The sequence below is a fragment of the Gavialis gangeticus genome, unplaced genomic scaffold, assembly GCF_001723915.1.
Source record: "Gavialis gangeticus isolate Ggan-Ray unplaced genomic scaffold, GavGan_comp1, whole genome shotgun sequence".
Taxonomy (NCBI): Eukaryota; Metazoa; Chordata; order Crocodylia; family Gavialidae; genus Gavialis; species Gavialis gangeticus.
In genome coordinates, this window is record NW_017729022.1 from 70,991,518 (window position 1) to 71,013,789 (window position 22,272).

Below are 22,272 nucleotides of genomic sequence, written 5' to 3' on the forward strand. Positions count from 1 at the left end.
CCTTTTTTTCTAAAGCCCTTTTTATCTAAGATATGTGAGGTTTTTGGCTTTTTTTTTTTTTTTTTGAAAGACATTTTTGCCAGGTCTGCAAATGCACCTTAGAGAATTCTGAATTGCTGATATGGCTGAAGGCTTAAACCCCAAATCATCATTAAATGAATATGCAGTTGACCCTTTGAACTGCCCTTAAAGATAATGACATTAAAAGATACTGAATTGGTTCAAGCATCTCATTTTGACTCAACATGAGTCAACACTGGCATCCAGTGGACAACTGTTAGAAAAAAAGCATGCCTTTGAAACAGCGCTAGTACAAAGGTTAGTACAGATCATTTAAAATAGGGCCCATGTACTGTGGCAAGTAACTGTTAATGTATCAAGGACATGTTATTCATTTGACTTTTTTTCATAAGGGTTTGGTGTATGATTATATTCTGTGGCATAGCAGTGTTAGCTAGGAAATATATGGAAGGAATCTTTGCTACCTGATTTATGAGGCAACACTTAGGTACCAAGTCTTCTCTAATCTCTAGCTCACTTGACTGTCTGATAAAACAAAGGATATTCTTTTTCACAGGATTTCCCAGAGGCTGTTGGGTAACTTTCATCTTAAATTGATGGTGTGATTAAAACAAATATATATAAGGCTTCCATCTTTCACAATGCTGCATGCAGGATTTAATCTGCAGTCCATACTGCACTAATACACTGCATTAAAAGGAATCTAGATTAGAGATACCTGACGTGCAGTTGGGTCCAAATAAGTCATCTCCAACACATGTTTCACAAGCTGTCCCGCCAAATCCTCCCTACAGAACACAGAAGGGAAATAAAGCAGCTAAGTAGCTAACAGTTTGAAAACAAGCTTAACCCCAATTAGAGAATCTCAATTGCAAGCCTGAGCACTTGTGTCCTGGGCAGTGTCAGTGGCTGGGCTGTTGGTAGCAGTAACTGTACTGGCAGCACAGTGGCTGCTATTTTTGTTGTCCCCCTACCAACAGGTCAGCCAGGGCTGGTGCCCTTGTTGTCCCCCTGACTTACACCACTGGAAAATCTTATAATGGTGAAAGGACTGAAGATGGCAAGTTGGGGTGTGGAAACATTCTCTCTGCCAAGGAAAACAAAAATTCAAGTAAAATTTCTTTTGGCCTTTCATTCCCCTGAGATGTTTATATATTTGATTTTGATCTCTGTTAGTTTCTAGCTATGGTATTATGCTTTTATCAAAAACTCTACATACTTGTACAAAACTGCAAGCTGCAATATAATCAAGAGGTACAATAGAACATAATGGACTGTCCATGCCACTATAATAATTGAGACAGCAGAAAATAACAAAAGTCTTACTTCTACCCTAGGCCTTATTGTTCATCCCCATCCACAGGTACCAAAAAAGAAGTTCTTTTCAGCAAATCTGGAGGGGAATCAATGGCAGATGAGGTGGATCAAATTAATATGACCTTTTATTTTACCCATCAGAATGGAATTATTAAATGGGAGTACAAAATGAAATACTAAAAACCTTGCTAAACCTGAGGGTAAAAAGTTATGTGCTCTAATTGATAAAGAATACTTAAAGTGCTTGTCTGAAGGAGACAATGTAGGGGAAGAGTTATGGAAAAACACTGCCTGCATAAGTATAGGACAACCTGAGCTGCCTAAGAAATGGAAACATTTTGATAGCATAGGTAAGACAACAGCTGTGAAAGAATGCTTGGATCTCTGCACTGGAGCTAAAGTTCATATATGCGAAGCAGGAATGTAAAGTTTTTTTCTGGCAAGTAGTGCTCAAAAAAAATCATCAACCAAATCATCTTGTTAGATTCTGCCTGGAATACTCTCCCTTTATGCACTGTTCTAGCTAAATATGCAGTAGTACCTGGCTCTTACTACTGTACAAGACACTGTTTAAAAAAAAAAAAAATGGAAGGGCGTACTTGGCAAGCACATGTTCCATCTCCATTTATACCCTGAGAACAGCGCCCTCTGTTGTTGCAGGGTGATGTGGCTCCTCCTGGACATGCTGTAGAGTGAAAGCACATGAGAAATCAAAAAAACTGTGGTGACTACACTCACAAGTTTGTCTACATTAGTGATGGTGGCTCTCAATGGATTTGGGCACTCAGTTCAAATTAGTACCTGAAGGCTAAGTACAGACAGTCAACTTCCAATGATGGAGATTCCACAATTTCTGTAAGTAATTTCTTCCAGTGCTGGACCACCCTCCATAATCAGAAGGTTGCTCCTAATCTTCAACCTAGATTCCCTCTGCTATAGTTTGAGGCCATTGCTCCTAGTCCTGTCCCTTACAGCCACAGAGAGAAACTCATTTCCACCCTCTCTTGTAATTGACCTTCTGGTATTTGAAGACTGTTTTCCCCAGTTCTTAGTAACTTGAATTAGGTAATTTCTGTTCAACAGATCTGGTCATTCTTTGAGTTTCTACCTAAGGATTTAAGAGCTCAACTTTAGGCTTTTAGTTTAGAAACTCTTGGCCAATACTCCTGACGTGTGTACTAGGAGGGGCTGATGCCCCATTTTCTAGAAAAGATGCACCCATGTGATACTTCTCCAATTCCTTGAGAAATCTGGAAAAAAACACCAGCTTATTTAGATTATCTCCCAACTATGGTCTGTTTACTTGATTTTGTCACTATAAACAAAATGGTGATATAGAAAATAGGTTTCTTGTTCAGCATGGTTTCAATATGGCTAATTTAACTTTTTGTTTCCAGGTGGGTGTGAAATCCACCTCTCTTGGCAGACACCCTAAGAAAGTGTTTATGTTGGGTCTGTGCAGGCCACCCAACCAGCTTAGACTGGTCAAAAATTGCTGTTAAACTGCAAACTGCTGTTTGCAAATTGGGTTTTGGATTAAACTGTGTTCTTCTCTCCATTGTACCTGCTTTCCACAGGAGTTTTCTTTCCCCCAATGAAGTACTGAAAACCTGAAAATTGATATTTTTGGATATGCTACTGCTGTGCCTCAGGGGAGTTGAAATTTTTAGTCCCTGTTCCATTCTTCTCTATGGTCTCAGACTCCCCAGTCATATTATATTTCCTATGATGCAGTGGCTTTCCTCATAATGAGGGTGGATCATGATGCATCCTGAGAGACCAAGTCTAACCCATAGAAAGGAATGAGATGCACTCACTGCATTTCCCAATATTCACATTTTCAATGAAAAAATATTTTTTCCCCATGGAAAATTCAGACTATGATTTTTTTATTTTTATTTTGTCAAAATTATCCATGAAAAAGTCCTTGATTTTTCTTGCCAATTCTAAACGCAACATCTCAGTGACAACTCTTCCTTCGTGGAAATGTACGGTTTGTGACCCCCCTCCTCCAGTCTCCTGCTCAAACTTCTCTCTGCCAGCCTAATTGGAGCTTACCCTATTAAAGCATTAGGCATGTACAAAAGGGAAGCCCTACTGTGTGCTGTTTTACCTTCAGGGGGCCTGCCCAGCTTCACTTCTTGTCCTTCATAGCAGGGTTGCTAGGTATCCATTCTGACTGTCCATAAATTTATGGATAGTCAGTAAAAAGTAGGACTAAAAATGCCAGTCCATGAAGTCTGTTTAAAAAAAAAAAATCTAAGCAATGAGAACTTGGAAGATCCCTGGTTGGAAAGAAACTGGGTGCACACCAGCACCACCTGGTGTCTGAGCTGGAGCATATCCTCCTCTATGAAGCCTTCTCTCAGAGATTTGTGAACCCGTCCCTCCTAGCAATATGATGCTGCTGCTGCATCCTGTTGGCTCCCTATGCTACTGTTGGGTCACAGGTAGGCTGGGATGGGGAATGGGGCCAGAGTGGTGAGGCTGGTGGGTGGACTTGGGGGAGGCAGCATGGCATAGGGTATGGTCAGGGGCATCAGAGTGTGGGGGTGACTAGATTACCCATAGGGTTGGGAAAGCATGTTGTAAACCCATTGCTGCCGTCAAGCAGGGTTATTAGCCCAATAACTTTTTCTACTGCACTTTTTACTGACAACCAATCCTTTTTTTTTTTTTTTACTTTTTTTTGCTATGGTTGGTGTTATACATTTAAATTTGAATCCAGCCTTTCTAACTGGGACCTGGAAGAAGGGCAGAGCTTGGCAAAAAAATTACATTATGTAAAATTTACATCAGTAAAAAAAAAAAAATTGCAGATTTGTCATTAAAAACAAATTTCCTGGGTTGGCAACCCTGTTCCATAGTGTAGAGATACTTTCCAGATCCTACATAGTAGGAGTGGAATATTCCCTGCTCAAAGGGTCAGCAGAAGAGTTACTAACCATTCAGGTAATTTAATCTAGATTTCAACAGTTTTAGTGATGCAGGAGGCTTGTCCTGTTCCTCTGTATAAAGGTGTATTTCACCTGGTTTGAGTAGTGAGCAAATAAAGTGGGTGGACACATGCATACACATTATTTTTGTGAAAACTTTGGCTGCAAGCCATATTTTTTTTTTAATCCATCCTTTTAAAATGAATCAATAACTCAAAGTGTACTGCTGTAAGTTCCTTTTGCAAATCAATATGTTACAGATATAATTTCAGTCCAACATACACCAGATACATTGGCATCATAATGTGGTTTTGAGATCAAATAACTTGAGGCAAGGCAATAAATACATATAAATGCTAGTTACTAGTGAAACCCTTGTTTTTCAAGCTGTTTTTTAACAGGTAAAAATTAGCCTCGGGGTTAAGACTCAAACAAATCAGCTAATCTATGCGATGCATATACTATTTTTGCCTATTGGCTGCACTAGCGCCTCTGTTAAAGGTACAAGGGTAGCAAATACACAAGGAGGAAGAACACAGGATTTATGGTTCGAGCAAAATTCTAGGAAATAGCATATTAAAAATTGCTGTCAAAACAATTCTCCAGCTGCTGATTTCATTCCACTTCCGTTTGTCATTACCTCCACTTTTGCCTCTTGTTTTGATCCCACCATTAAGGGACAACCAGTCCCTTTTTCAGTCACTTGGCAAATTATTGTATTGTTCTACAACTTTAGCTAGATAAAACGCTTCTTCATGATCGCTATATTCTAGAAGACACTGATCTGCATTTACCACTCCCTTAATTGCTACACTATTGTACAGTTTTATACTTGTGTAAGACTACTATACTTCATTGTTATAAGGATGACATAAAACTAATGGAACAGAGTGGAGAATCTAGCTCTTTGTGTTCAACAGAGGTGTGTATGTTTAAAACAATGTTACTTTCCAATTTAATATTCTGAGAAAGTAGTGTAAATTCTATCTACTTGTCTGAGCATGAAATGGGAAATGTCTGGGAACGTTTCAGACTTCTGGTACCCTAATTCATGGCAGTTTTTATTCAATTTTTGAACCTCCAAATATTTTTTAAATCTGTTTTGTAACTAGAAAACTGCAAAAATAAAGAAAAATAAATTCTACTGAAAAGTCAAAACCCCCCCAAAACCCAGATAATTTTAAAACATAACAGGAAGAAGAATGCTTTTGGCTGCTAGACTGTTCCCCAATTGGCAGCCGGCAAAACTTTTTAGCAGTTTGATAAATCTCTCACTCCCTTTATTTTATTTTCCCTCTGCATTTAGTAGTTTAGCTTCCATGACTGGTGTACTGTCATGGACAGGTATACACTGTTCAGGAAGGACAGGCAAGAGAGAAGAGGAGGAGTTGCAATTTTTTATGTAAAAGAGCTGTATAATTGCTCAGAGCTTATGGTCTGAGGGGAGATCAACAAGGGTGATGTTGTGGTGAATGTTTGCTACAGGCCACGAGACCAGGAGGATGAGGTGGTTGAGGCTTTCTTCAAACAGCTAGTGAAGTTTCCAAATCACAGGCCCTAGTTCTCATGGGGGACTTCTATCACCCTGACATCTTCTGGGAGGGCAATACAGCAGTGCACAGGCAATCTAGGAAGTTTTTGGAGAGAGTTGGGGACAACTTCCTGGTGCAAGTGCTGGAGTGGCCAACTATGGGCCATGCTCTTTACCTGCTGCTCACAAACAGGGAAGACTTGGTGATGATTGTAGAAATGGATGGCAACTTGGGCAGCAGCAACCACAAGATAATGGCGTTCAGGATCCTGATGGAAGGAAGGAAGGAGAGCAGCAGAGTAAGGACCCTGGACTTCAGAAAAGCAGACTTTGCCTTGGTCAGGGAATTGACGGACAGGATTCCCTGGGAAGCCGGTGTGAGGGAGAAAGGAGTCCAGGAGAGTTGGTTGTATTTTAAAGAAACCATACTGAGGGCACAGTAACAAACCATCCCACTATGTGGGCAGGAAGACTAGCAAATATGGCAGAAGACCAGCTTTGCTTAGCAGGGAACTCTTCAATGAACTAAAACACAAAAAAGAAGCTTACAAGAGGTAGAAACTTGGACTAATGACTAGGGAGGAGTGTAGGAGTATTGCTCGGGAATGAAGGGATGAAATCAGGAAGGACAAAGCACAGCTGAAGTTGCAGCTTGCAAGGGATGTGAAGGGTAACATGAAGGGTGTCTACAAGTATGTCAGCAATAAGGGGAAAGTGTGCGTCCCTTACTAAGTGATTGATGTCCCTACTAGTGATGGGTGTTGTGGAAAAGGCTGAAATACTCAAGGCTTTTTTTACCTCAGTCTTCACAGGCAAGGTCAGTTCCTAGACTACTGCACCTGGCAGCACAGTTTGGGGAGGTGAGGAGCCAACAGTAGTGAAAGAACAACTTAGGGACCATTTAGAAAAACTGAACACGTACAAGTTCATGGGACCAGATGGGATGCACCTGAGGCTGTTGAGGGAGTTGGCTGATGTGATTGCAGAGCATCTAGCCATTAACTTTGAAAACTCATGATGATTGGGAAAAGTCCTGGATGGTTGGAAAAGGGCAAATATAGTGCCCATCTTTAAGAAAAGGAAGGTGGAGGATCTGGTCAGCCTCACCTCAGTCCTTGGAAAAATCATGGATCAGGGCCTCAAGGAATCCATTTCTAAACACTTGGAGAAGTTGATCAGATACAGTTCACAAGGATTCACCAAGGGCAAGTCATGCCTGACTAACCTGACTGACTTCTATGACAAGATGACTGGCTCTGTGGATGTGGGGAGAACAGTGGATGTGATATACCTTGACTTTAGCAAGGCTTTTGATATAGTCTCCCACAACATTCTCACAAGCAGGCTAAGGAAGCATGGGTTGGATAAGTGGATTGTAAGGTGGATAGAAAAATGGCTGGATTTTGCAGGCTCAAAGGGTAGTAATCAATGGCTCAGCAAGTTTGTGGATGACACCAAGCTGTGTGGCCGTGTAGATGCGCTGGAACAGGGGTGAGCAATTATTTCGGCTGGTGGGCCACTTAACAAGTTTTGGTGAGCCACACAAAATCTTTCAAAAGATATAATTTTACTAAAATAAAAATAAAAAACAAATCATATATTAAAGTCACACATTTACTATAACTTTAATTTTCTTTCAAAAGTATTTTTGTCCTGACTGATGTTTTTGAGCAGTGTATGTAGAGGGGCTTGCATAGTAACTGAAAATAAAGTCTGTCTTTTGTGTGTGGGGGGTGTGGTGCAGGGAGCAAGGGGAAGCTGGCAGGGCTGGTGATAAGCCTTGGCAAGGCTCTCGCCGGGATAGCAGAGCAAAGCACCCACCCATTCCTCAAACTGGAGTAATTGGAGAGAGCAATGGATTTGCTATGAGACTCAGTCCATTTGGCTCTTGGTGCCTGGGAACTAAGTGGAGGGAGCGGGGATACCCTCTGCCTGGATCTAACACTGAAGTCCTGGAGTGAGAAGTGGGTGGGGGTGGCCTTACTGCTGCCTCTGCTCCGCACCTTGAGACCAGAAGCAGAGCAGAGGAGCAGCTGTTTGCTACTCCCCTCCCACTTCCTAGACCAGCATTCTTGGTCTGGGGAACCAGTGCGGAGGCTTTGCCCAACTTCACCTTTGCTGGAGCAGCCACCTCCACTCTCTGCCTGTTCCCTAAACTGGACACTGCCTTCTCTGGGGGCTCTTCCAGTTATCCTCAATTTGGGAGCAGAGTGGAGGAAACTCCTTACTGCCTGTTCCCCCGACCCTGGTCTGGGGACTGGGAGGAGTGGAGCAGGCACTGTTCCCCGTGCCTTCCTCAGATTGCGTTCACCCTGGTTTGGAGAAGATGGGGAGAGCAAAGCAGAGAGGGCTGCTTTAGACTGAATGCCTGTGTGCTTCTTCTCCCAGAAAGGTCACAATCAGAGCCAGCCTCAGCAGGAGACAGCTCCTGGGGGCAATGTCTCAGCCCCCAGCCCTGATCTTGGAGCTGGGGGCCAGGAGTTGCCTGTTGCAGGGGACATTGTTCCCACCCCATGTCAGGGATCAGAGCAGAGATTGGGCAGCAAGCAGCTGCCTGGGGCAGGAGCAGGGGTGGGTGACAGCTGCCCTGGAGGTTGGACAGCTCCCCCCAGGCCTAACTCTGGTGCCCTCTGCCGGCCTGGGGCTGGCACCCAGGGGAGTCTAGAGCTCCCCTTGCCTGCCATATATTAGCAGAGCAGGGCAGGAGTATTCCTACACTGAACTGTTCCCATCAGGAGCAAATTTGCCTCTGATGGCTGTAGTTGTGCACTCATGGAAAGTGTTCTGTGCAGTAAGCTTTCTGAGCATTTATTACATGAGTAGAAGTGCCCAGTGGGAGATGGGTGCCTAGCTGCTTGCCTAGGAAACTCTACAGGCTAAAATGGGGATGCCTCATGATTCAAGGAGCCTCATGCAGTTCTGAGAACACTAGGGTGGGATTGATCTGTTTACTGTGACTTAGGTCTTTAAATGCTGTCTAAGTTCTGTTCCAGGCCACTGACTGGATATGGCTCTAGGTTTCTAGCTGTAACTATTTAGCTTCGACTATCTTCATCTTAGTTCTGTTAAGCCTAAAAAAAGCAAAAGTTCTTAGTGAAAAATGATTCAGTTCAATTTATCTGCAGAATTGTAGCCAGTGACTTGGGGTTTGTTTTCTTTTGTTTTTTTTGCATAGTGGTTTATGTTTGGATTGAATGTCCCAGAGTGTAGATCATTTAACTTGGAAGCTTTACCACACTGGAGTTCTGCAGCATATGAGTGAAAGACTGAACACTACCAGTTGTTCCAGTGTAGCCTATCACTTCAAGGAAATAAAAGTGCTATTTAAGAGTATATGTTGTCATCACCCTCAAGTGCAAAAGGTGAAATGTGCTGCTAGTCAGGGATTTTTCTTCTAGCCATAGGAAGGAACTACTTTCCTCTAACATGTCAAAGCATACAGTATGTTCTTAAGCAGATTATGATAAAGAGAAGTGCTGTTTTCTACCCTGAAGTGATGGGAGAAACAATGCCTAGACCTTGATTCTTAAACTCCTTCCCCCCCTGCTCTTTTTTTTTTTTGATGGCCAGGAAGTTTACTAGAAGGAAAACGGGGGGCCTCCTAATTCACATGGACAGAAATTCTGACACTGTCCTTTTTGGAACACAGTGAACTCTTTCATACTATAAAATGTCTCCATTTCCAAACCCGGGCTTATGGAATACAGTACAACTAATTAAAGCTTATATTGCCTTTGTTCTACCATTGTGCATTTAGTGTCTGATTCAATACTTCAGTTAAAAAGAGCAAATTTGCATTACCCTCTTTTTAGGGTTAGAACTGTACTGTCAATATGTGTGGCTGGTTCTTCCCTATAGCTTTTCCCATTCCCACATGAGATTCTGCTAATATTATTTTTGTCTACTTGGTCAGTGGCATGACTTTGGATGGTTGTATCAGGCCCTGAATCATTTAACTAAAAACAGAAAGAAACACTTAGCCTCACCCAGAAATGTTGCTAATATATTATTATATATTAGCAACATTAGAGTCCTGATTGCCTTTTCCTCTAGACCAATACAGCTACAACCTGGATACCTGGCTAATATATTATGCAATGAATGGAGCACTCCAAACTGTAAACTATTAAATGTGAAGGTCTTCTCAGGATTCTTCTAATAGAATAGTTAGTGATCCAGTCCACCAATGTTGTGAAAGGCTCTAAACCCATGGGGGAAAGCTTTCCATCCTTGATGTAAGACTCTGAAGCAGTGCTGGGTTTAGGCATAAGCTAAGTAAGCTTCAGTTTAGGGCCTCACATTATGAGGGGCCTCTAAACCAACCGCTGGGCCATGAAGGTTTGGTTGCCGGACCAGAAGTGACTGTGGACTGGCAAACTGCAGCCCTGCAGAGCCGGGTGGAGAGGCCGTGTAGCCTATCACTTCAAGGACTCCTCCCACAGGGCCCACAGCAGTTGCAGTTGAGGTTTGTGCCTGCCCCCATGCCCGGCGGGTGGAAGTATCTTTACTTGCATTCTGGTCAGAAATTCCAGCTGCAGGGCTCTGCATGGTGGTCCACAGTTTGCCGGGCCATGGCCGCTTCCAGTCTGCAGTCTGCTGGGCCGTGGCATAGAAAGGTTGGGAACCCCTAGCTTAGGGCCCTTCTGGCCCTACTCTGAAGCATACATGCTAAACAAGGAGTATCTGGCATAGTGGCACTCCTGACTGCAGATGTGCTGGGGAAGATCTCCGGGCAGGGAGGGGAAGGAGGGGGTGGGGTTTCAATCCTTCCCAGCCCCAGGCTGCTGCAAAGCAGGGCAGAGGAAGGACACTGTTGTGAGAAGATGTGTTGCCATGAAGAGCCAGGTTAAGCCTTCCTTGGCTCTGCAGCTGCTGCTAAATTAAGGAAATGTTTTGGTTAAATCAAGTATTTTGTTTGACCTGAAATATAACATTTCATTTAGATTTTTTTTAAAGCTTTATTTATTTAAATATAAATGAAAAGGGAAGTTCTACATGAAAAATGCTTTTTGAAGCACATGGCATTTTGACATTTTAGAATGTTTTCCATTTTTAGGGGAACGAGCAATGCAGAACAATGCAGAAAACACACAAAACACACAATGCACAAAGTCACCAAAATCTTGGCTAAAATATTTCGCTCAGTTCTATCCTTAATATATTTTGAAAATGAATCGTATGTTATGAAAAGTATTTGTGACAAAAGAAAAGTGATTGTTACACACTGACAGAATAAATGGCAAGAAAAGGGCTTACCCATACAGTTTGGGCCCCAATATCCCTGGCAGCACTCGGGTTGTTGAAATTCCTTTGTACAGATATGCCGACAGCCAGGAAGAGATAAAGTGTAGGTCTTGATTTCAATTGCCAGATAATACCTGAACATAAGAGATTGGAGTTGCATTAAACTATTTAAAAAGCCTTAAAGCCTCTACAAACAAATGAAGTTTGTAACCTTAATTTCTTTTAATGCCAGATAACTGTACTTTAAAATTAGACTCGGAGGTTTTCATTAGCGCTGTCAAAAGCTTCAAAAATTTGATCATGATTAGTTGTACGATTAGAACAATTAGTTGCAGTTAATCATGATTTTAATTGCACAGCTAAAAACTCAAAGTTGTGTGCAGAAAAACTCTAAGTTATGCAAAATTATGTAGGTACTTTGTATGGTTGGGGTGGATGTGGGGTGTGTGTGGGTCAGGGGAATTTGTGAAGGTGTGGGGGGCTGTGGGTGTGTGGAGCCCAGGGAAGGGGGATGCTGCATAGCTTGGCAGGATGTGGGGTACTGTGGGTGAGGAGTGAGGGGCAGCAGCAGGGCTGGGGAAGCTGTGGGTTGGGATTGAGGGCCAAACTGACACAGACATAGACACACACACTGCCCAGCAGGCAAGTCTGTGAAGGGAAAGTTGTGTTGGGGAGGGAAGGAGTGTGGGGGGCAGGTTTAGGACCCTACAGTGAAGGAGGGAGTAGAGCAGGGGCAGGGGTGAATGGGGCTCTGGGACTGGAGCAGGTCATGGGACAGAGCTATGGATGGCTTATCCAGGGGCATGGGGGGGGGCACTTTTACCACTATGCGCACCTCCAAGGGAGGCATGGGGGGGCATGTGCCCCCTGGATTTGTGTGTGGGGTGGTGGCAGGCTGCCACTGCTTGCTGGGCTCTGCACCCCACTGCCATTGCCCAGGGAGTCATGTGATGCTATGATATGCCCCCTGTCGCTTGGCAGGCAAGAGATGCAGTGCAGTCAGTGTACAACTCCTGGGGCAAAGGCAGTGGGGCACAGAGCACCAGCCCCCAGCTGCAGCCTGCCTCTGCCCCATGCACAAATCCAGGGGGCTTGTACCCCCCATGCCTGTCCTGGGGGTGTACACAGTGGTGGGAGCCCCTCTGTGCCCCTGGATGAGCCACCCATGGCTCTGTCCCACAACCTGTCCCAGCCTCAGGGCTCCATTCACCCTAGCCCCTACCCCTGCCTCTGCTCCACTCCCTCCCTCACCATGGGGGCCTTCACATGCCCCGCCCCCCACACCCTTCCTCTTTATAGACTTGCCCGCTGGGTGCAGCTCCACATGAAACTGGGCTGCATTCATGGCTGCCTGCAGCTGTATGTCTGTGTCTGTGCGTGGCCCTCCCCACTGCAGCCACCTGGAGCCCATGACTGGGCTTCCCTGCAGTCTTCTGCACTGCCACTGCTGCCCTGCAGGGTGGCCCAGAGGTGGCAGTGATGGTGGCGGAGTGGAGCCTGGGCATGGGCTTCAAAACCACATGTGTGATTAACGTGTTAAAAAAAATAACATGAACAGCGATTAACACAGTAATTGTGCGTGTTAACCACGATTAGTTGACAGCCTTAGTTTTCATATACATTTTTTCATGTAGAAGATGAGATTTTTCCCACTGTTTCTTGCAGTCAAAAAGCATCATGGCAGCCTTTTCTAGTATAGTACTGCACTGTACCCTACTATAATGTACTTGCCCTTTTATTATCTGTAATATGAATACTCCACAGTTCCTTTTAATTTCATAAATCTAAACTAGCATAAAGGAAGTTGGACAAAGATTATTAATTTAGCAGGGGACATCACTAATTAATTTTGAAACTCCATTTTTTTTAGTATTTGTCTCATAGGATTTTTGGATACTGGATTAATGAATGACAAATTAAATATGGGAGCTCCATGCCCCAAGATATGCCTGGTTGTAATGAAAGCAGGACAGCCATTTCTTGGCAAAAGATAAACTGTACGAAAAATGCAGTTTCAAGGGGACCGAGGGCATTGGATTTAATTTGGCAGTTTATTTAATCTGCGAAGGCCAGGATGGGGGAGATTTTAAAAAAATTCATATGATTTTGTTTGACATTCTATATAAATGTTTGAACTTTTTGTTTTAATTAATGTGACATTTTAATTTTGAAAAGGACCTGTTTAAGAAAAATAAAACATCAATGAAGTTATATAGCCTAGGAAAAAAAACAAAAAAAGTTTCATTTGGTTCAAAAAATGTTTAATTTGCCCCAAAATGAAATTATTCTTTTCAGATTCACAAAATTTAACCCAAATTGATTTTTTTTTTTAAATTCACCAACCAAACTACAAACTCTTATTGCCACAGCTCTAAAGTAACTCCAGAATAGCTAGCTATAGGAGTCGTTTTAAAATACTTCTTATGACAGTTTGTCTCTGTATCATCTATACCAATATTTACATCATTACCAACCGTATTTAGAAGTAACTCTGGATATAAAATAATCTGTGTGGAATCTTTACTCCACAGGAGTCTATGGCACACTTTGAAGGTGGGGTTAGAAAAATGAAAGTAGTTAACAGTATCTGCATTGAACAATTCTGACAGAAGAAATACCTGCAATCTCTTATTCCAGACCCATTTGTAATTTTCATATAACCAGCAGGACAGTCCATTTCAAAGTTTAGAAAACAAGATTGGCATTCAGTTTTCATGGTAACAAGCAGCTTCTCATCACATCTTTTCTTAGCCTGTGAAAAGCACACAGATAGGTTAAAATCTTTAGGGTGGGATTTTCAACTGTGCTTTGTAAGTATATTCCCAGTCAATGGTAAATCTTGACCTTAATTCAGACAGTCTGCTTTTTATTACCACACATCCCCATCATTGTCTTGGAGCTAAATTCCACTTTTTCACTTCTGTTAGCTTGCTTCAGGGCTAAAACAGGTCATGGGGCCAGACCACATGGTGTTACCGCAATCTTTCCTGCAGGAGAACTTTATATATTCTGCCAGCTGAATCCCTCTCCTTCCTTCCTGCCATCCATGTTCTGTATCCCTGCTGGGAACATGATAATATGTTTGGCCACTGTTACTAAGTCTGATACCAATATATGCTCAGTTCAGCATGGAAACCAAAGCCAGACCACTGAGAGAGTCTCAGGGAATGGGTCATTAATTATGAAGCTGGCTTCAATTTGCCAAGCAGGCCAGAGAAGTACAGTGCTGGAAGGTACCATCTTCATTCTCTGCTAAACCTAATCATTAGCTATGGAAGCAGATACACGTTTGCTCTGCTAGTATAATGGAGGTTGAGTTCCTTTGTCTGTCTCAGGGCTGCTTTCCTATTATCAGTGCTACTGCTTCTAGCTAATGGACTAAGACTGGAGTTTTCAAACTCACATAAGGGAATAAGGCACCCAAATCACATTCTGGGGTGGCTGGGTAATTAATTCCTTTAGGCACTTTGGAAAAAACAAAACAGTTTCCTTCTCTGAAGAAAGCAATGGGCTATCATAGTGGGGATCAACCCTTTTGGTAGGTAAGTCACAAATTAGCCACATACCCACCCTGAGTGCTGCTCTGATCACCTTCCTCTACTTGATCTTTGTTATGCTCTCTGCTTCCTGCCCTGTGCTTCCTGCCTGACTGCTGCTCTGCTTTCTGCTTCCTGCCCTGTCTATCACTGTGTTCCCTGCTTACTCCAGGATCTGCTGTGAGCCACACTGCTGTGCCACTCATGGCATGCATGCTGCAGGTTGGCCACCCAGGACTATAACATACAGCTTGTGAAACCTGCCCTTAGTTCTTTAGCTCAAATGATAGGCTCCCCCTTCTAGCTTCACAGGTCCCAGATTCCAAACTTGTTGTTAGCTCTGCAGAGTTTATTGTTATTGCAAGAAAATGCACGGACAAAATGGCAAATGAAGGAGAGAAAATGCTGCTGGAGTTTTTTGTGCAGGAGCCTTGGGGTTAATAAATCAGTGGTTCTGTAGACTTAGTAAGAGATTGTCCATAAAACTGCTGTACTTGTCACTGAAGTATCATTGATGGATGATAGAAAGCAAATTTAAAATCAAAAGATCTTCAATGGACATCTCGTATTACTTTGAATGCACCTCTCCCCTTCTGTCTAACTGGTCCTACTAATTCCCTCAAAATAATCAGTTTTACAATTTATAAACAATGTACAATTACCAAATCTAAAATATTTTACATATAATTTAACCACAATAAATGCCAGGAAAGTAGTAAGATCTAACATTGCCTTTTCTCATTTAAACTAACCATTCATTGCAAACTAATTATTTACTAAATATGGAAAAATGCTTTCCTCTTAGTTTATCTCTAAGTAACAATTAACAGTTCCTACGTACCCTCAAACAGTGCAGTACAATTTCAGTTAACTGCAAGGAAGAGGGTATGATAGGGTCAACTCAGAGATGGGAAAATAAGGTTGAATAATTGCAAGAGCAGTGTGAGGAAATATGAACTGTTTGTTTAAGGCAATTGCACCTGCCCGGTGAACAAGCTGTGGTTAGCAGCATCCACATTGACATATTTACCCTCTGAAATAATAATGACCAAAGAAGGAAACATCTAGTTTTATTGATTATAGAGCCAGAAAGGACTTCCTGTATAACACATAACCAAGGACTTCCTTGAATTAATCCCCATTGGAACAAGAACATGCATCTTTTAAAAAAATGTGCAGTCTTGATTTTAAAATCTCTGTGGTTGGAAAATCTGCAGCTATTAATAAAACTGTTCCTGATTAGTTGTTTATTCTCACTGTTAAAAACTTCCTCCTAATCTGAATGTATCTACTTTCAAATTCTAGCCATTGCTTGTATTATACCTTTAACTGCTACAGTTGCTCCCAGACTTTTTGGAACACACACTCCCTTGTCAACTCTTAACATGTTTCACAAACCATCACCTTTACCATTTTTCACCTTTACCATCAAACTTTTAGCAGAAAAAGGCGAGGGCATCGTGTGATTCATGGACCACTCACTGTAATTTTGCAGCCTTGAAGCAATCAGCAGATTGGGAACTGCTGGTCTGTAAGTTTGTTCTTTCCTCATTATCAGATTTCCTTTCCTCGTGCAGGTATTTATAGATTGTGAGAACATTGCAAGAAGGATGTGGACAAGCTTGAAAGGGTGCAGAGAAGAACCACCCACATGATCAAGGGCCTGGGGGATAGGCCTTATGAGGAGAGACTTTAGGACCTGGGTTTGTTCAGTCTGAGTAAAAAGAGGCTGAGGGGTGACTTGACAGCCACCTACAAATATGTCAATGAAGAACGCCAGGATCTGGGAGAGCAACTTTTCAGAAAAGCAGACCCTGGGAGGAGGAGGACCAATGGGCACGAGCTAGTCGGGGAAAAGTTTAGGCTAGACATACAGGAAAAACTTCTTTTTTGTAAGGGTATCTAGAATCTGGAACACATTTCCAGCAGAGGTGGTGCAGTCACCATCCCTGTCAGTGTTCAAGAGGAGGCTGGACAAGCACCTTGTTGAGCTCGTTTGAGCCCATTACCTTCTGCTTATGGCAGGATGATCTTGATGATCTTACAGGTCCCTTCTGGTCTTTCTTTCTATGATTTTATGATTACCATGTAACCCAGAGGTGGGCAAATATTTGGGTTGGAGGACCACTTAGGGAGTTTTGGTGAGCTGTTGCTTTGGCCCTGTGCTGTCACAGCCCTACAATTCTGATTCCAAACCTGGCCCTATCTGCCCACCCTGCTTCCTGTCTGCTTGCAGCCCCATCCCGTCTGCCTGGCTGAGTGCCTTGACCACATAGGTCCCAGGCCAGTCTCCATGGAAACCCTGGGATCACTGGGCAGTGTCAGCATGGAGCCGGGGGTGACTATCTAGCCATAAAAAGAGCCAACAAGCTACAAAGTTAGTACTAAAAATGTGTAACAACTCTATAGCTGGTTTCTATCCAGCTTTAATTTGAACATGTGTCAGGACCCTAACAGACCACATCTTTCAAATTTTCCTGATAATCTCATTTAAAACACACTGGCCCTGATTGTAGTCCAGCTATTAGTCACACGAATGGACTTACACACCTTGGCTGCTTGCAGTTGTTTTAAAAAAAACAACCCCTCCCAAACAAACATGTTTTACCATAAACAGCAGTCCGTTTGTTTGACTTGGCTCCACAGTATCTGTATAGATCAGGCACTTCAGCAGGGCTTTTTGGCACTTTTATCTAATAGCTGATTCAATCTATATTGACGTTTAAAGTAAAGCACCATTTGGGGTTTTTTTTTCCTAACGTTTGCAAGCAGCCCTAATTTTGAGTCCATTCTGCTCTGCTTGAGTCTATGAAAAAATGCTAATGTGCCTATTTCTGTAACAAACCATCATGTTAGCCTTAAGACAGAGACTAAGTACAGACAGTCAAAAAAAAAAGCTGCAGCACGATCAATCAAATCTATGCAGGTTTCTCTAAACTGCGTACATTAAACAGTCAGTGAACAGAACTCACATTCACTCTTTGGTTGGCCAAGGCAAGCAGATGCCTACACTGGCTAGGCCAGAAGGTTGGGGGCACTCCCGCATGCTTCCTGGCTCTGCTGGGCTGTGATTGCCTCAGCCCCACCACCTCGCTAGTCCTCTGCCTCAGCCATTGAGGAGGTGGGCAAGGGAGGAATGGATCTTCTGCCCCAGCCACCCTCCCTCCCCCCTCAGCTGGGGTCAGCGCAGTGGGTGGTAGTGGGGAAGCTCCCACCCTGGATTTCCCTTGCAACAGTCCAGCTCTGCTGGGCTGTGATCATCCCAGCCCTGCTCCCTTGTTAGTCTCCTGCCTCTCAGCAATGGGGGAGGCAGGTAGAGGGAGTGGACCCCCCGGTGGGGGTTTCTCCCCCACTATGCAGAGGGAAGGGAGGCACGGGGGGGAGAGAGGTAAGTGGGGGTATGTTCCCTCACTTGCCCACCCCCTGTGGCTGGCTTGGGGAGCAGAGATTTTGCTGCCTCAGGTCTGTGGCAGCCTGGGGGCTGAGCTACCCAGCTCAGCCGGAGCAGACAAGTGGGGGCGGAGGTTGGCCTGCCCACCATGTAAGGGGGAGTTAGTGGCAGGGGTATAAGGCAGGAGGGGAGATTGTGACCTAACTTGGGTTGGGAGAGGATCTGGAACAGAAGTTCGATAGACCGGTCTAAACTAAAGTGTTTAAATCTGATACTACATCCATCCGGGTCTATCTTTAACTGGATTCTGCCATTTTGGAACTGGTTTATGTACACTGAACTTCTGTTCTTTTACAGGTTTAGACTGGTTTTTGATCACTGTTACTGGTTTATGTGTAATTTCTTTTTCTAGACAGTCTCAAAAAGTGGCGAACAGAAGGAGGATCCTTTTTCATGAACGGTTTTTTCAAGGACTTGAACAGGATTCAATGGAATCACCTTTAGGCCATGGACACATTACATCTGTAGTGCTACAAAAGCCTTTGTAGTACTACAAAAAGTGAGTGTCCACGCAGATGTGCCATCTGTAGCACCACAAAAATGGTGGATCTGCCATAGAAATATTTCTCTTTCAAAGAGGAACTTTTTTGTAGTGCTACATTTTGTAGCACCACATGTGATGTGTGGATAGTTACATGTAGCACTTCATGAGTATCAACAATGGGGTGGCAGAGAGGGTTGCTACTGCAATGAGGCAGCTCCAACAGTTGATGCCACTATTGTGCGTGGTAGTGACAGAGTGCTACCTCAAGCTGATTTTGCCAATGTTGCAACTGGAAGCAGCTTCTCTGTTACCTGTATCTCTCTGAAAGGTTCCCTTGGGGGTGGGGGAATAATGTAGGAGCCCCAGTTTTCTCCCTGGCTGGAGAGCATGCCTTAAAGAGACTTTGTAGTGCCCCAGTCAGGGGGGATCTGCATGTGTGCATACCCACAAACTGCTTCATTTTTGTAGCACTACTAAGTGCTGACTTTGAAATACTGCTCCTCAGCAGAAAGTCTGCAAATACACAACCCATTCAATTATCTGAAAAAATACACTTAAAACAATGTTCTTATGCAACAAATGAAAGCCCGATGTAAATACTTCAGCATGAAGGACTCAATCCAGCCATGAATTACTCCCATGAATAATCCCATGGATTCAACTATGTAAATTAACACTGAAGGAACAAGAGAGTTCATTTTAAGTGTAGAATGCTTACTAAACGGTTTATTTCAACACTGGTGTTCCTCATGTGTTATGATTTTTAATTCTTGATTTGCAAAGTTGAGCAGAGGAAGTCACTGTAACTGTAAAGTCCATGGGATTTGGTTTTGTGTGTAACAGATTCACTTGCAACAGGCAATCTATTATAAAGCAGTAGGATTTGTGGATGGCTGATATTAATTCACTGAAACACATTTTTTCCCCGTAAAAATGAGGTTTTGCAAATGGCAAAACAAAAGATGTATTTGTTTAAACCAGGGGTGTCAAACTCATTGTTGGTCCTGGGCTGGATCTGGACAATGGTCTGTATGTTTGAAACCCCTGGTTTAAACAAATACATCTTTTTGTTGGCTAATTCTTATTGTTATGCTTACTTTTATAATATAACTTCAATAAATATGTGTTGCAAAACACATTGTAAAATTCTAGAAATCCATGAAATCTGTATTTGCATAATACATGCATCAGTTTTCATAGTCTGCTAATCACAAGGCAAATTTGTTACTTTATTATCATTTTCTACAGCGGCTAAATTCTCTAGGCTGTTTTTTCACTTGTCTAAAATAGCTTTTCTTGCTGGGGAAAAAAAGCGAGTTGTTTATTGTAGCAAAATGGCTTTCATCTCTTGATATGATGCAAATCTAGTATTTCTGTTGCTCTTGGTTTGTGTGTCAAATATAATTTATTGCCAGTTTCCCTGATGTAGAGGTATCTTTTGCACTGGGCAAACAGTGCGCCAGATTTTAAAGCTGGTATAAAAATTTCACTGATTTCAGTATGGCTATTCTGTGAAATATGCAGTTGAGGATAGGTATCTATTTATTTATGAGCAAATAGCACATAATCAATAATAGACAATTCACTGTTTTTTCCATAAGATACAATATATGATATGACATACTATCTATATAAAAGCAGTAAAAATAATATAGAACAAGTCTGTTATTATTTATATGATTATTTATATTTCATTAGCTGGATAAATTGATACAAAATTAAATGGAAGGCTTTTCTTACCTGATCTGTGGTTTGTGATGGTGAATACAGGCTCTTTGCAACCAAAGGAAGCACCAAGAATAAAATAGCCAGATCTTTTCCCATTATGAAAAGTTGTTGATTTGTTTTCTCTTCAGAAAACTTCACTCATGAGTAATAATGTTATGGCAGAAAATGTCCAGAGTTTTGTTAGCTTTCCTACTTTACTGCATTCTTAGGCAAAGACTGAAATGATTCTTCCCTCCTTTTCCTGAAGAAAGCATTGGACTGAAAAACACAGCATGTGAAACTTGCCCTCAGACAGGAAAAAAAATCCAAAATGTGGGGCCTTTGCTGGAAGTTTTCACTGCAAAGCTGAATAAACCCTTCTTAACTGAATGACAGGATATCCTGACAGGACTCTGTTCTGCAGATCCCTCTCTCTAAAACTGTTGACAGGACAATTCCAAGGCCACTGAGCAATGGTGACAGAATATTTTGTCTTTTAGGGGTTTATGACTTGAGGTTTGGAGTAACTGTTGTTATCATCATGCTTAACTTGAACGAAGTTAGACAGTGAAAAGACTTCATGGATATGGACTTATCAGGTCTTGAAATGAAGGGTGTTTCCACGAAACGTACTTCTGAAAACAGAATTATCTAAAGAGGCCAAAACACCATCTTCTAGGTTTGGTGAACTGAATAAAAGAGGGGATTTCTTTTCTCCTTTGTTTTTACCCACTTTGAAGCTTGGTTACATCATTATGACTGATCTTTTAGAACCATAAAGAACAAAATTAATCCAGTCACATCAGCTATGTATTACTAGAAAGGACTGAATACTTTATAGATGAAATTATCACTTGTACTCTTCTCCAAGTTTGTTGCAGCTCTTTTTTTATTTGTTTACTGCTTTGGAATCCAGTCACTCCTGATCATAAAAGCAATGGCCTGAATCTTCAAGAATATCTTGTTATTTTGGGTGACCTGTATGGCGGGCCAGTAGGGGGTACTCCTGTGTTGAGCCACCCACTCACTGTGCCGAGCCACCTTCCAGGCCCTGAGTGCCTCCCTGGGGGTGCCTCACATCCAGTCAATCCCCTTCCTGGAGCACACCCACAAGCCTGGGGGTAACGTTGCCACCACCCAGGGTCTGGATTAATCTTGGCCCTGTGCCCCCTGGGAAACATAGGCCTAGTAGTCCTTGAGGGTACTTGACCCACTGCAAGACCTTGAGGTGCTTCCCTCAGCCTGAAGCATATATAGTGGTCTCCCTTAGTCAGCCGAATGAAGGGGACCGCAAGACATAATATAGGCCCTCTGTGTACTGTTCTATTGATCCTTCAGCTTTCTTTCCAGGGGCAGATCCAGGGGGTGCAATGGTACAGTTGCACCCCCCTTTGATTCCTGGTCCTTTCCCAATAAGTCTCCCATGCTAGGTACAAAGGAGAACTTTATTGGTTACATGGAGTAGGTTTGGAATAGGGTACAGCAATATCAGAGAAATACCTTAGAGCAAACAGTGGCATGGTAGTCTTTGATTATGTGTCTGAGTTACTGCAAACTATATAGCTAGTTAGGTCTCAAGTAGCTTACTAACAAGTATCATCCAGAAGCAGGTGGAGCTTTCCTCTGAAGGCAAGCAGATCACTGAACATGAGTTTCAAGAGAGAGAACGCGTTTCAGATGGTCCATCTTCTCTGAGAGTTCTCATCATGGCTGCTGGCCCGCCTCCTGGGCAGTCCTACTTTTGATTACTTGACTTTATGATGAGTAGAGTAGGTAGTTAGCTGCATTAGTCTGAAGTCAGGCAGAAGGCAGCCTAAAAATGCACCATATAGAACTGAATCAGAGGTGCATCTCACCTTAGTTTATAAAGTGCATCTCTATCTTACCTTCTGCCTGTCTTTTGATGTTTTTGATAATTCAACACCACTAAGTATCTTGTTCTCTCCTTTCTATGTCTCCCCATTTTCCTATTTCTGACCACAGGTATGTGATGCAATTATGCTTATTCTATTATTTGCCATTTGATACAGAAATGAACCTAAACC

The 22,272-nt window shown here is 42.7% G+C and overlaps 1 protein-coding gene and 1 long non-coding RNA gene across 3 annotated transcripts in view; one reads left to right on the forward strand and one right to left on the reverse strand.

Annotated features, from left to right (window-relative positions):
- STAB2 (stabilin 2) overlaps positions 1–20,594 on the reverse strand; it is a 166,554-nt gene extending 145,960 nt beyond the window's left edge. For both annotated transcript variants that reach the window (XM_019515340.1, XM_019515339.1), the window contains exons 1-5: positions 20,261–20,594; positions 13,668–13,801; positions 11,062–11,183; positions 1,938–2,023; positions 740–809 (exon numbers count right to left, since the gene is read on the reverse strand). In XM_019515340.1, the coding sequence (XP_019370885.1) occupies positions 740–809; positions 1,938–2,023; positions 11,062–11,183; positions 13,668–13,801; positions 20,261–20,344 (496 nt within the window). In that variant the 5' untranslated portion in view covers positions 20,345–20,594. The remainder of the gene's footprint in view (positions 1–739; positions 810–1,937; positions 2,024–11,061; positions 11,184–13,667; positions 13,802–20,260) is intronic.
- LOC109296121 overlaps positions 1–22,272 on the forward strand; it is a 637,130-nt gene that overhangs the window by 552,732 nt on the left and 62,126 nt on the right. The gene's annotated exons all lie outside the window — the stretch shown is intronic.